The sequence below is a fragment of the Schistocerca cancellata genome, chromosome 4, assembly GCF_023864275.1.
Source record: "Schistocerca cancellata isolate TAMUIC-IGC-003103 chromosome 4, iqSchCanc2.1, whole genome shotgun sequence".
In the NCBI taxonomy this organism is placed as follows: Eukaryota; Metazoa; Arthropoda; class Insecta; order Orthoptera; family Acrididae; genus Schistocerca; species Schistocerca cancellata.
Genome location: NC_064629.1, coordinates 555,409,405 through 555,423,179, shown reverse-complemented (window position 1 = coordinate 555,423,179; position 13,775 = coordinate 555,409,405). Strand labels below are relative to the sequence as shown.

At 43.2% G+C, this 13,775-nt stretch overlaps 1 protein-coding gene across 1 annotated transcript in view; it reads left to right on the top strand.

The window, feature by feature from the left end:
• LOC126185062 (organic cation transporter-like protein) overlaps window positions 1-13,775 on the top strand; it is a 236,984-nt gene that overhangs the window by 176,649 nt on the left and 46,560 nt on the right. Inside the window, exon 8 of the mRNA XM_049927818.1 lies at window positions 11,221-11,346. Within this exon, the coding sequence (XP_049783775.1) occupies window positions 11,221-11,346 (126 nt within the window). The remainder of the gene's footprint in view (window positions 1-11,220; window positions 11,347-13,775) is intronic.

Sequence of the window (13,775 nt, the reverse complement as noted above, 5' to 3'; positions counted from 1 at the left end):
CCACACTCGGCGCAGCATGTCCCCATCAATGAGTTCGAAAGCATCGTTGATGCGAGCTCTCAGTTCTGGCACTTTTCTTGGCAGAGGAGGTTTAAACACTGAATCTTTCACATAACCCCACAGAAAGAAATCGCATGAGGTTAAGTCGGGAGAGCGTGGAGGACATGACATGAATTGCTGATCATGATCTCCACCACGACCGATCCATCGGTTTTCCAATCTCCTATTTAAGAAATGCCGAACATCATGATGGAAGTGCGGTGGGGCACCATCCTGTTGAAAGATGAAGTCGGCGCTGTCGGTCTCCAGTTGTGGCATGAGCCAATTTTCCGCGGGCTACGCGTGAAACTTGCCCGCACGCGTTCAACCATTTCTTCGCTCACTGCAGGCCGACCCGTTGATTTCCCCTTACAGAGGCATCCAGAAGCTTTAAACTGCGCATACCATTGCCGAATGGATTTAGCAGTTGGTGGATCTTTGTTGAACTTCGTCCTGAAGTGTCGTTGCACTGTTATGACTGACTGATGTGAGTGCATTTCAAGCACGACATACGCTTTCTCGGCTCCTGTCGCCATTTTGTCTCACTGCGCTCTCGAGCGCTCTGACGGCAGAAACCTGAAGTGCGGCTTCAGCCGAACAAAACTTTATGAGTTTTTCTACGTATCTGTAGCGTGTTGTGACCATATGTCAATGAATGGAGCTACAGTGAATTTATGAAATCGCTTCAATCATTTGTAATAGCCCTGTACTTAATGGAACTATGACGTTCACTTTTGCATCCCCAACTACGCTGGAGTACTTTCGGATTTCCCCGGATTGATCCTGGTTTTGAGGGCGTCCAGAGGCGAACTGAGGGGATTTTAATACAACTGTCCGGGGTAAACCTGGATCATTTTCGTGTCGGAGGAAACTTGATTGATTGGAAACAAATACACTCCTGGAAATGGAAAAAAGAACACATTGACACCAGTGTGTCAGACCCACCATACTTGCTCCGGACACTGCGAGAGGGCTGTACAAGCAATGATCACACGCACGGCACAGCGGACACACCAGGAACCGCAGTGTTGGCCGTCGAATGGCGCTAGCTGCGCAGCATTTGTGCACCGCCGCCGTCAGTGTCAGCCAGTTTGCCGTGGCATACGGAGCTCCATCGCAGTCTTTAGCACTGGTAGCATGCCGCGACAGCGTGGACGTGAACCGTATGTGCAGTTGACGGACTTTGAGCGAGGGCGTATAGTGGGCATGCGGGAGGCCGGGTGGACGTACCGCCGAATTGCTCAACACGTGGGGCGTGAGGTCTCCACAGTACATCGACGTTGTCGCCAGTGGTCGGCGGAAGGTGCACGTGCCCGTCGACCTGGGACCGGACCGCAGCAACGCACGGATGCACGCCAAGACCGTAGGATCCTACACAGTGCCGTAGGGGACCGCACCGCCACTTCCCAGCAAATTAGGGACACTGTTGCTCCTGGGGTATCGGCGAGGTCCATTCGCAACCGTCTCCATGAAGCTGGGCTACGGTCCCGCACACCGTTAGGCCGTCTTCCGCTCACGCCCCAACATCGTGCAGCCCGCCTCCAGTGGTGTCGCGACAGGCGTGAATGGAGGGACGAATGGAGACGTGTCGTCTTCAGCGATGAGAGTCGCTTCTGCCTTGGTGCCAATGATGGTTGTATGCGTGTTTGGCGCCGTGCAGGTGAGCGCCACAATCAGGACTGCATACGACCGAGGCACACAGGGCCAACACCCGGCATCATGGTGTGGGGAGCGATCTCCTACACTGGCCGTACACCACTGGTGATCGTCGAGGGGACACTGAATAGTGCACGGTACATCCAAACCGTCATCGAACCCATCGTTCTACCATTCCTAGACCGGCAAGGGAACTTGCTGTTCCAACAGGACAATGCACGTCCGCATGTATCCCGTGCCACCCAACGTGCTCTAGAAGGTGTAAGTCAACTACCCTGGCCAGCAAGATCTCCGGATCTGTCCCCCATTGAGCATGTTTGGGACTGGATGAAGCGTCGTCTCACGCGGTCTGCACGTCCAGCACGAACGCTGGTCCAACTGAGGCGCCAGGTGGAAATGGCATGGCAAGCCGTTCCACAGGACTACATCCAGCATCTCTACGATCGTCTCCATGGGAGAATAGCAGCCTGCATTGCTGCGAAAGGTGGATATACACTGTACTAGTGCCGACATTGTGCATGCTCTGTTGCCTGTGTCTATGTGCCTGTGGTTCTGTCAGTGTGATCATGTGATGTATCTGACTCCAGGAATGTGTCAATAAAGTTTCCCCTTCCTGGGACAATGAATTCACGGTGTTCTTATTTCAATTTCCAGGAGTGTAGATTGTAACAAATTTCAGTTAACATTCATTAAATAAGGACCGAACCGTAGATAGTTTCTTCGTGTTAGTCTATTAAAATCTCAGCGGCAAACTCTCTTAGACGCTTTCTTATACACACATAGTATGTTCCAAAATGATCTTTGCAACTGTGATTAGTTTCTTCGTTTTAATCTATTAAAACGCAGCGGGAAGCGCCCTTGGACGCACTCCTATGCACGTACAGTACGTTGCAAAACGATCTTTACAACTTTGACCACGTATATTTCAGAAATGGGAATAGGCAGAAAGGTACACATAATGTTGACTTACAACTAAAGCTGTTTTATATGTAACCGAAGTTGTAAAGATCTTTTGGAACACCCAGTACTTTCCATACTTCATTATTGAGACTATGAGAAGCGGCCGACAATAGGCGATCGCATGCACCCCAACGCTGCCCCAACCGCCAGACAACTGAGTATCTTAATGCCACTTGCCTTGTACCCACTGACCTGCATAAAACCGACTCATTTACGTTGAAGTTTCCTTACTGCAGATTGGTACTACGCCTGAACATGACGTCTCTACAATGCACTTTCACAAATCCTTCTTACTCTCATGTGTAATTTATATCTGTTGGTCGGATGGAGGCGTGCGGCCATTGGTGTAGTCACCACTGAAACGCAATCGAGGAAACATTTCGTTTCTGACGTCCCCGCTCCCGCGGAACACCGTGGCCATCGTCCAACTGATCGTCTACAGACTGTTTGTGTCCTGGATAATAATCCGATGTGACTCAGACGACCGGGATTTTCTAAGTTTTTGCCTGGTGTCAGCAATTTAAGTGATGACAGACCTACCCAGCGATACGTCAACTTAATTAGTTACGCGTTAATGGCTCCTAGAACAATTTAACCCACAACAACATATGAATCAGTTTTACAAGATGAAAAGCAAAATTGTTCCATTCAGTACATAATTAAATGAACATGCATATTACTTATTTTGACTTTGGCATACCGTGAGATACGTCTTCGCTTACCCCTGGAGGTAGGACTATCCTCTGACGGTATAACGTAACACTGCTTTATTTCAACTAATTAAATTATTGCAGACTTGTTTCACTCAGAAGAATGAATGAGTAGCTCGGTCAGCTGAAACACTAAAGAGTGGTTTCAGTCAGAAGTATGAATACTACTGATTGTAAATGAAAAACTACTTATTGTTTTCACTTAAAAAGAAAGAATAAATAATTCAGTTAAGATGCAAAGCTACAACGGTGTCGAATCTTTTCATTCGATTCCTCTCACTGACTGATTTCACTCGAAAAAAATAAATGAATAATAATCCAACTGTCAGGTAAAACTACAGCCCAGTGATACGACTGTCTTCGTTCGGTTGCTCCCACAGCTCAAAACAATGAATGAATAGTCCAACCAACTGAATCGATTGTTTTCATTCGGCTGCTCCCACAGACTACTTTCTCTCAAAAGAATGAATGCATAATTCAACCCATACGTAAAACTACAACCGAATGAATCGATTGTTTTCCAACAACCGAATTAATCGATTGTTTTCATTCTGTTGGCTCAAAAATGGTTCAAATGGCTCTGAGCACTATGCAACTTAACTTCTGAGGTCATCAGTCGAACTTAGAACTAATTAAACCTAACTAACCTAAGGACATCACACACATCCATGCCCGAGGCAGGATTCGAACCTGCGACCGTAGCGGTCGCTCGGCTCCAGACTGCAGCGCCTAGAACCGCGCGGCCACTCCGGCCGGCTCATTCTGTTGTTTCCATCATTGAGCAAGTCGTTGGCTGCGACGTCGACCAGTGGAGCGATATCATGCGGACACGCAGCCCCCCCCCCCCCAGTAAGGTGGCGTAAGTTGGCGAAAGGCTGTCGTATTGAATGAAGATTGTGTTGAAAGATAGGGCTTTGTAGTTGAAAGAGTGGGGTAGAATATGGTGTAGTGGGGAAGAACATGGTATATAGGAATCCTGAATAAAACCAAGCTGCTTTCAGAAAAATAGTGTTGCATTACTTATTGAAGGCCCTTCGTACTAAAGGCATCTGGCATTGAAGTCTGAACTAAGTTCTGAGCGGCTGTAAATTGTCGCCAATGTTTGAGATTTTTCGTTCTTTTAAAACTAGTATGTCATTTTCATTGCTTCTGTCACTGTGTGCTGACCCGTTTTGTGCACCAAGGGGCATTTGTTCCGTCTCTTATTACTTTCCTTGGTATTAAACTGTGAATTGCCATATCTGAATTTGAATCACATTTGGTGGACTTTTCATACACTACTTTTCGTGAAAGTTGCAACACCAAGAAGAAGACATGTGATTGCAATGAAATGTATCCTACAGATCAGAAATATAACACTAGACAAATGATTAGAATTACAAAAGTACGTGCACTTTCACCATGATAATTCAGCACGGAGTATGCCACGTGCTGTAATCAGAGCCTCTAGGCATGCAATCGAAGAGGGCGAGGATATGCTGCAGGGGAGTATACTGCACGCAGTTTGTAGGCGCGTCCACAAAGCGTCGGCAGTGGTAGCAGGAGAATCAGAACAAACCAGTTGCTGACCAACCATATCCCACACATGTTCCGTGGGCGACATGTTATGCAGACCAAGGACGAAGTGGTAACTGCTGTTCTTCGGAAAAGGCTTGAACATTCCCTCCACGTATAGTCGGGCCTCGTCCTGCTAAAATATGGCACGTGTGCCTGCAGGATGGGTAGTGTTTCGGGCTCGAAAACCATCCAGATGTAGCACTTGCAGTTCATATCGCCCTCAACACGCCCGACACGAAATCGCATGTAATAGCCAAAGGCACCCATAACCACTGAAGTGTCGGCAGAAGTGCCAACACTGTTTTGTTTGAGGAGACCGAAATGCACGCTAAAAGCTCACGCAGGCTGGCGTGAGGTCTGAAACAGGATACGTAATGAATGCTATAAAGAAAAGTACGTAGCTTCTGGAATACTTAACTTTAATCCACATTTGTAGAACATCGCTCTTGATGATACAATTAGAATCTCAATATCTATACTGGTAATGGCGCCTTGCTAGGTCGTAGCAAATGTAGCTGAAGGCTATGCTAACTATCGTCTCGGCAAATGAGAGCGTAATTCTCAGTGAACCATGGCTAGCAACGTCGGCTGTACAACTGGGGCGAGTGCTAGTACGTCTCTCTAGACCTGCCGTGTTGCGGCGCTCGGTCTGCCATCACTGACAGTGGCGACACGCGGGTCCGTCGTATACTAGCGGACCGCGGCCGATTTAAAAGCTACCACCTAGCAAGTGTGGTGTCTGGCGGTGACACCACAACCACCACACCTGACGTTTGTACGCTCTACCGCTCAACAATAAAGTCTGCCCAATTGTCCAGAAACACTAAATTTTTCCATTGAGCGCGCTAGTGACGGCGTTCGCCTGCCCACTGCAGTCTGAGGCGTTGGTGGTTTCTGGCCAGTGGAAGTCGACGCAATAGCATCCGTGCCACCTGTCCAGCGCTCAGCAGATGACGTTGTCGAGGCAGATATATCCACAACCTATGCAGTGTTTCCATGTTCACCCAATACTGTGGACGAAGGTGTTCTGTTGTTTACGCCCATGTGGACAAGATGGCAGTCATCTCACGCTATGGTCACATTGTGTGGTCCAGTATCTGCTCGTCGCCATCTACGACCCTCTGCTACCCAGTCGGCCCACACATACATTACTGTCGTAGTATCTTGCCCTATACAAACCGGAACTTCACGGTACATCAGACCCGTTTCCCGGGGACCAATCATTTTGGCCCGTTGATACTCGCTCAAATGCAGATATGGCGCCCTTTGACGTCGACGAGGCTTACCGGCAGTTTCTTCCACATTTGCACTTGGTTTGACGGCTCTGCGCCGACTGAGCGTGGCGCTACGCTGACCTGTTAGGTCACACAAAAGTTTACTGCTGGGATTATGTGCACGCCATCTCCGTGCAATCTTAATCGCTTATTCTGATTCCATCGTTCTACACCTCCTGCGATTTTGTAGTGATCCAGACCCCTGCTTCTGGGTGTTGCGATTTTCACAAACAGTAGTGTAGTTAGTATGGAAATAATGGAGACTGTCTCTTAGGAATTTGTCAAGCAAATTTTTATCTGGTGATTTTTTTTAACATATACACTTTGCGTCTATATTTGTTGGATTTGGATGTCACAGTATTCCGTGCCGCTACAAAAAATGGTTCAAATGGCTCTAAGCACTATGGGACTTAACATCTGAGGTCATCAGTCCCCTAGACTTAGAAGTACTTAAACCTAACTAACCTAAGGACATCACACATATCCATGCCCGAGGTAGGATTCGAGCCTGCGACCGTAGCAGGAGCGCGGTTCCGGACTGATGCGCCTAGAACCGCTCGGCTACAGGGGTCGGCCGTGTCGCTACATTCCTCATGAAATTGTCTACTTGCTCATGTTTGTTTATTGTTAGAGGTCTATTATGCTACTGCATTCATTTACACTTAGAGTGGGCTCCTGAATTAGTTTCTCAAAATAAACATTTAGTGCAATTTTGGACGATGCTTCATGCCTACCACCGACTTTAAAGATATATTTTCGTCAAGATATCGTGGCTAAACTAATGTCTCCCTCATCTATAATTGTTTGATTTGGGTACATATTCGTCAAGAGACTCAAATTCTCTTTAAACCTTTTAGTAACTATAAGAGGCTGTCGAATGAAAACGAGACAGACAGGAAAAAAGTAAGTAAATTGTTTATTATTTCAAAAGTATTGCCTTAACTGTTAATACATTCATTCCCCTGTGAGAGAAGATCGTCAATGGTTTCATGGAAAAATGTTTGCCGTTGCCTACGGATCCTCGACTGTACCCAGGCGTGCTCCTCTTCGTCGGAAGCAAATCGACGGCCACGAATGTCTTTCTTCAGGGCTCCAAATAATATGGACATCGCATGGGAAGAGATGGGACTGTATGGAAGATGTGTAAGAGCTTCCCTCGAAACTTCCGAAGCGTAGTCGAAATAACCTTGGCAGTACGTGACTCGAGTTTGTTCAGCGTCTCGAATGACCTAGATATCAACGGGGCGTTAAACCTTGATCTTCCTTCTTGCCTGGCAGTAACGAGGCTGACCGAATTGATAGGCTGATCGGGGGATCCGAACGTCCGTTATTAGGTTATTAAATCTTTACTGTTGTTGTGTAACTCATAAGAAAGGAACACATATTTAAATTTTTTATCCCAGAACTTGTTAACGTTATTCAAATCTAGAAAGCAAAGTATGGAACTATTCCAGAGTGAGATATTCACTCTGCAGCGGAGTGTGCGCTGATATGAAACTTCCTGGCGTTCGAATTTTGTCAGTTAAAATTCTGCATATTATTATATGAATATGACTTCATATTCTACATCTACATCTACATCCATACTCCGCAAGCCACCTGACGGTGTGTGGCGGAGGGTACCTTCAGTACCTCTATCGGTTCTCCCTTCTATTCCAGTCTCGTATTGTTCGTGGAAAGAAGGATTGTCGGTATGCCTCTGTGTGGGCTCTAATCTCTCTGATTTTATCCTCATGGTCTCTTCGCGAGATATACGTAGGAGGGAGTAATATACTGCTTGACTCTTCGGTGAAGGTATGTTCTCGAAACTTTGACAAAAGCCCGTACCGAGCTACTGAGCGTCTCTCCTGCAGAGTCTTCCACTGGAGTTTATCTATCATCTCCGTAACGCTTTCGCGATTACTAAATGATCCTGTAACGAAGCGCGCTGCTCTCCGTTGGATCTTCTCTATGTCTTGTATCAACCCTATCTGGTACGGATCCCACACTGCTGAGCAGTATTCAAGCAGTGGGCGAACAAGCGTACTGTAACCTACTTCTTTTGTTTTCGGATTGCATTTCCTTAGGATTCTTCCAATGAATCTCAGCCTGGCATCTGCTTTACCGACAATCAACATTATATGATCATTCCATTTTAAATCACTCCTAATGCGTACTCCCAGATAATTTATGGTATTAACTGCTTTCAGTTGCTGACCTGCTATTTTGTAGCTAAATGATAAAGGATCTATCTTTCTGTGTATTCGCAGCACATTACACTTGTCTACATTGAGATTCAGTTGCCATTCCCTGCACCATGCGTCAATTCGCTGCAGATCCTCCTGCATTTCAGTACAATTTTCCATTGTTACAACCTCTCGATACACCACAGCATCATCTGCAAAAAGCCTCAGTGAACTTCCGATGTCAACCACCAGGTCATTTATGTATATTGTGAATAGCAACGGTCCTATGACACTCCCCTGCGGCACACCTGAAATTACTCTTACTTCGGAAGACTTCTCTCCATTGAGAATAACATGCTGCGTCCTGTTATCTAGGAACTCCTCAATCCAATCACACAATTGGTCTGATAGTCCATATGCTCTTACTTTGTTCATTAAACGACTGTGGGGAACTGTATCGAACGCCTTGCGGAAGTCAAGAAATACGGCATCTACCTGTGAACCCGTGTCTATGGCCCTCTGAGTCTCGTGGACGAATAGCGCGAGCTGGGTTTCACATGACCGTCTTTTTCGAAACCCATGCTGATTCCTACAGAGTAGATTTCTAGTCTCCAGAAAAGTCATTATACTCGAACACAATACGTGTTCCAAAATTCTACAACTGATCGACGTTAGAGATATAGGTCTATAGTTCTGCACATCTGTTCGACGTCCCTTCTTAAAAACGGGGATGACTTGTGCCCTTTTCCAATCCTTTGGAACGCTACGCTCTTCTAGAGACCTACGGTACACCGCTGCAAGAAGGGGGGCAAGTTCCTTCGCGTACTCTGTGTAAAATATTCTTCTGGAACATACACGCAAACATAATTTTTTTGTTATTGTATCAAAATCACGACAAATGGGAAGAAACGGATGGCCTCTAGTTAGAAACAAGGAATTAACTTATCAAATTCCCATCGTCAGTTAGAGCAAGACAAAACTGAATCGTTATGTCGTTGTGGTTTTGTTCAGAACAATTAACAGTAAAAAGGTAAAATTTCTCCTGTAGGGGTAAAGATCAATTAGCGTATTTAATAAATGTACTACAGACTTTAATATCTCCTTTCTTTGCTTCCCCTCCATCCAATGTCATGTACGAAAATTATTTGGGATATGGAGTTACACAAAGCTGTTCTATACTGACTGTTATTTGAGGGCATCAGTCGCTTCTAAAGCGAGTTAAGTGTGATTAACAAATCGTCTTAGAAGACTCACTGTGGAATGAACTACAAAGCTATTTCATTATTTTCTCTTCATTGCCCGAAAAACATTACTTTATGTAATTATTGTTCAAGATGTTGGTAACGTTACGTCAAGCTGCAGCTTCAGATCTCTAGGAAGATTTTTTTAACTACTACAAAACTGATATTGTAAATCATAAGATTGTAATTTAAATAAAAATTACACTTCAAAAGCAGCTCCATGAGTAATACAAGTTGTTCATTCATTTGACCTTACTTCACAGTTCATAGTGTTCCCACTGAAAACTATTATACATTTCGTCTCAGAACTGACTGGAACTCTCAACTGCTGGTCTCTGTTCAACTCAACTCTCAACTGATCTACTTCGCACAAAGCCTGCGCCACATATCACGTGTGGTACTTTGTGATACAATGAAATGTTTTATGTTTTTCATTTTCATTCAGTTGCATGCATTTTACATATTATGGCGCTTACAAGACCAGTGATTTTGAGTTTGTGTGATATTTAGTAATAAACTTTGAAAGTTAAGAATTTACACAAAATGGATAATTTTGCAACACATTTGTTGACTAGGGTACCAGGGTATATGAAATTTGCATGATGTTAATAATGACTGAAAAAAGACACTTTCATTTTATAAAGCATATCAATACATTAAAATATGTTCACAAATACAAGCAAATAACAATTTTCCCAGGAATAGCCATTAAGGGAGAAAAATTATTAAAACGTATAACCAAAATGTCTGAACCCTAACAATACGTAAATAATGTGATATTTCAGTTGACACCCTCAAAACCTCTTAGCACATCAGAAACGCTCAATTCTATTTTTCTAGCACGTGTCAGCAACCCTGTTCAAAATTTCCTTTTTAAGATGTACACATAGCACGTAGTTAATAGCGACTTATACAACGTAATTTCAAGAATAAAACAAATAACTGTAATATATGGTTTTGGGGCTAATTATGTGCAGAGTAAGATCTCATAGCAGATAGTATTGCTTATTTATAGCGTTACCTATTGTCTCTACTATTAAGATTTTAAAAAAATTTAATATGCCTCTTTTTTTATCTTAGATAGAAAACCATGTATTCCAGGCTTCATTGACATCGAGCATACACTTTCTCTGGCTGATAGCCAGATTTGAGAACAAGCTATATCTGCTTAACATTGTGAAATTAACAGATCAGGACAACTGTGCAACAAGATTTATTACAATAACACTTTCTCTGTTGGAAAGCCACAAAGCATTTATTTTTTCCGTACATCACTGGAACTTCAAAATTAACAGCTTCTCTTTAGCTACCAACAGCTAATTATTTTTTCCTAAATTTCGAATATATACGATCTATATCCTCTGTAGATGTATCGAAGATGTTTTGGCGACTGTATCTTCAATCATTTGTAGCAAAAATGACTATATTTTCGCTTTCTCATTTGTAGTAAAACAGAAAGTGAGCCTTACTTTCTAGGTGAGAACAATGCTTACAATTAAATTTTTCAGTTTGCAAGATAGTACTGATTAAAACAAAATTTACATTTTTAAGCTTTTGTGCAGCTTCGGTATAACGACAAGTATGTTGCAATAACTATTGTTCTTTGTTTTCTTTTTAGGGGTTGTTGGAATTCCAGGAACAATACTGTGCCTGTTTGTTATTCGCCTGGGACGAAAACGCAGTGTTATGATTGGGCAGATCATTTTAATTATGTGTTGTCTCCTTATCACAGCTTTTCCCAAAGGTATGAATCACACTGTGAATTGTACGTTTGATAAGCCTCCAGTTAAAAAAATTGCTTGCTTCTTTATATTTGGAAAGAAGCACGAAACATTAAGTCTCGAGCTGTAATAACTAGTAAAATTTATTAATTCTATGTGAAGAAATCGTTACTAAATCTAACAAAACTATTAGATATGAAGTAATGTTGAAAAATCTTGTAGTGATTCATTATTCATTTTTGATGGTTGTCATTTGTTATACTATCTTTTACAGTAGACGTGTCAATACGACTAAACAATCGAAGCACCAAAATTAATTTTTTGTCTATATGACTGACCAGACATTGTTACTTGCGTCTGTATTTATATCCCATTCTTGATATTCTAGTATGTAAATTAAAATTAACTCTTTCTTAACTTCTGTTAACAAAATGATGTGATATTTCGAGACTGGAAATTATGATTTCGAACAGTTACTAGGAAATAACGCCCCCAGTTTCCAGCAGTTATAAAAACTGAAGATCTGCAATAAATTTGCAACATAAAGCTTGTGACTGCCATTGTATTCAGGTTTATGTCCTACATTAAATGATGCACATAGATTGCAGTGTGTTTGGGAAACAGCCTTCCAAGTGTGCTTTTACGCGAAAAAAGGAAACTACAGGAGAGGGGTATCCATTAAGGGAAAGTCGGTCAGTAGTGGAAGAAAGGCTCTGAATAGCAATTATCTAGTTTTCAACAGCGTATAAACCCGTTGCTACTCTGTTGCGGTACCACACATGCCACACTCGCTTTAGCACTGTTACTTGCTCACTTCTGAAAAAAAATTTGCTTGTATCGGAAGGTAAGTTTGCACACTATTTCGTGTCTTTATTTCAGCACAGGGGGGTGTATGTTGCTTCGTCTATGCAGATGTAGGGTTTGATACAACAAACCTGCAGCTTTAGATTCCTGGCTCTTAGTTCAATTCATTGCGCTCCTCTTGGTCAAATTAGTCTGTTGACGTTTCTGGTCGTCGCTGTGAGGGTTGACGGATAGGGGAAGTTGGACAGAGAAGCATGGGAACCAGAAGTGATGATACAATAAAGTATATCAGTAAGAGTTCATAAACTCACCGGACAAAATATAAGTAACCCCCTTGAAAGAGTGCACTGGATGATTTGGAACGGAGCAGATGGTGTGGGACTGGTACCATGTGGTCATGTAAACCTCCACAGCTGATGTGAGTCATCGCAGCGAAGTGTTGTGCATGACCTAGTCGGTTATATAGAGCCAGCTTTCGTGTCGGTGTTTTGGAACTTTGATTGTCCTGTAATACTCGCACCTCTCACCAGCAGCCTACTTTGAAACTGCAGTTATTACATTCATCTTGAAGTTTGACGGTACTTCGCTTATCATGACGTATGTTGCATACCATGTGGAATAGTTTTGTCATGATTCTGAGGGAATGTCGTTAACCTCAGATACCTTGTTTCGACTTTCTTTCAGTGCTCTACCAAATTCTTCTTGCAACGTGGTAACTACCGTCTCCCCTTTATCTATTTCCTCGTCCCTTTCCTAACACTGCCATCAATTCAGTTTCCTTTGCATAGCCCATCTATATATTATCTAAGCCTTTCAGCCTTCAATTTTTACTTCGTACTGGCTTGTCATCTGACCTATTGATATTCGCACAGCTGCTTCTATGTTCTCTAAAGGTGTCTTCATTCTTCCTACAGGTGACATCTGTCTTTTCGATAGTCACGTATGCTTCAACAACTTTGAATTGCTCTACTATCCATTCTTGATTAGCCTGTTTGTACATTCTGTCAGTCACATAAAAGTGAGAATGACAGCTGGATTGTAATAACTTCTCCCTTCGTCAGTAGAATTTAATACCTCGTGTATTATCCAAAGATCGCTACTGGATTTCATCTTTTAGCCTAATTGATCCTCTGGTGTCCTCACTGTTCAGTCTCTTAAAGATGCAAATTCGTCTTCAGTTGTTTTATTTTCCCTTTTCTCAGTCAACTTTTGCCTACTGCTCCCTTTGACATTCTCAACAATATCTGGTTCTTTCAGCTTATCCATGTCCCAAATCCTTCATTTCCTACCTTTATGCAGCAGTTTCTCGGTTTTACTCTGCCCCTGGAATTGTCTTAGAGTTTAATATCTGGTTTCGAAATCTCTGTCCTACCATTATACAAGCGGCCTGGAACCTTCGAATGTCCCCAGGTCTTTTATACATATACAGCCTTCTTTCATGATTCCTAAAACTAGTATTTCCGATGATTAAATTATGCTCTGCTCAAAATTTTACCAAGGTTCTTCCGCTTAATCCTCCCCCCCCCCCCTCCCAGTTCATGTTCTCCTGCTATTTTTCCTTCTCCTTCTCTTTCTGTTGTCGAGTTATGGTCCCCCGTCATAAGCTTCCGTCTCCCTTAACTATCTGAATGATTTCTTTTACATCATC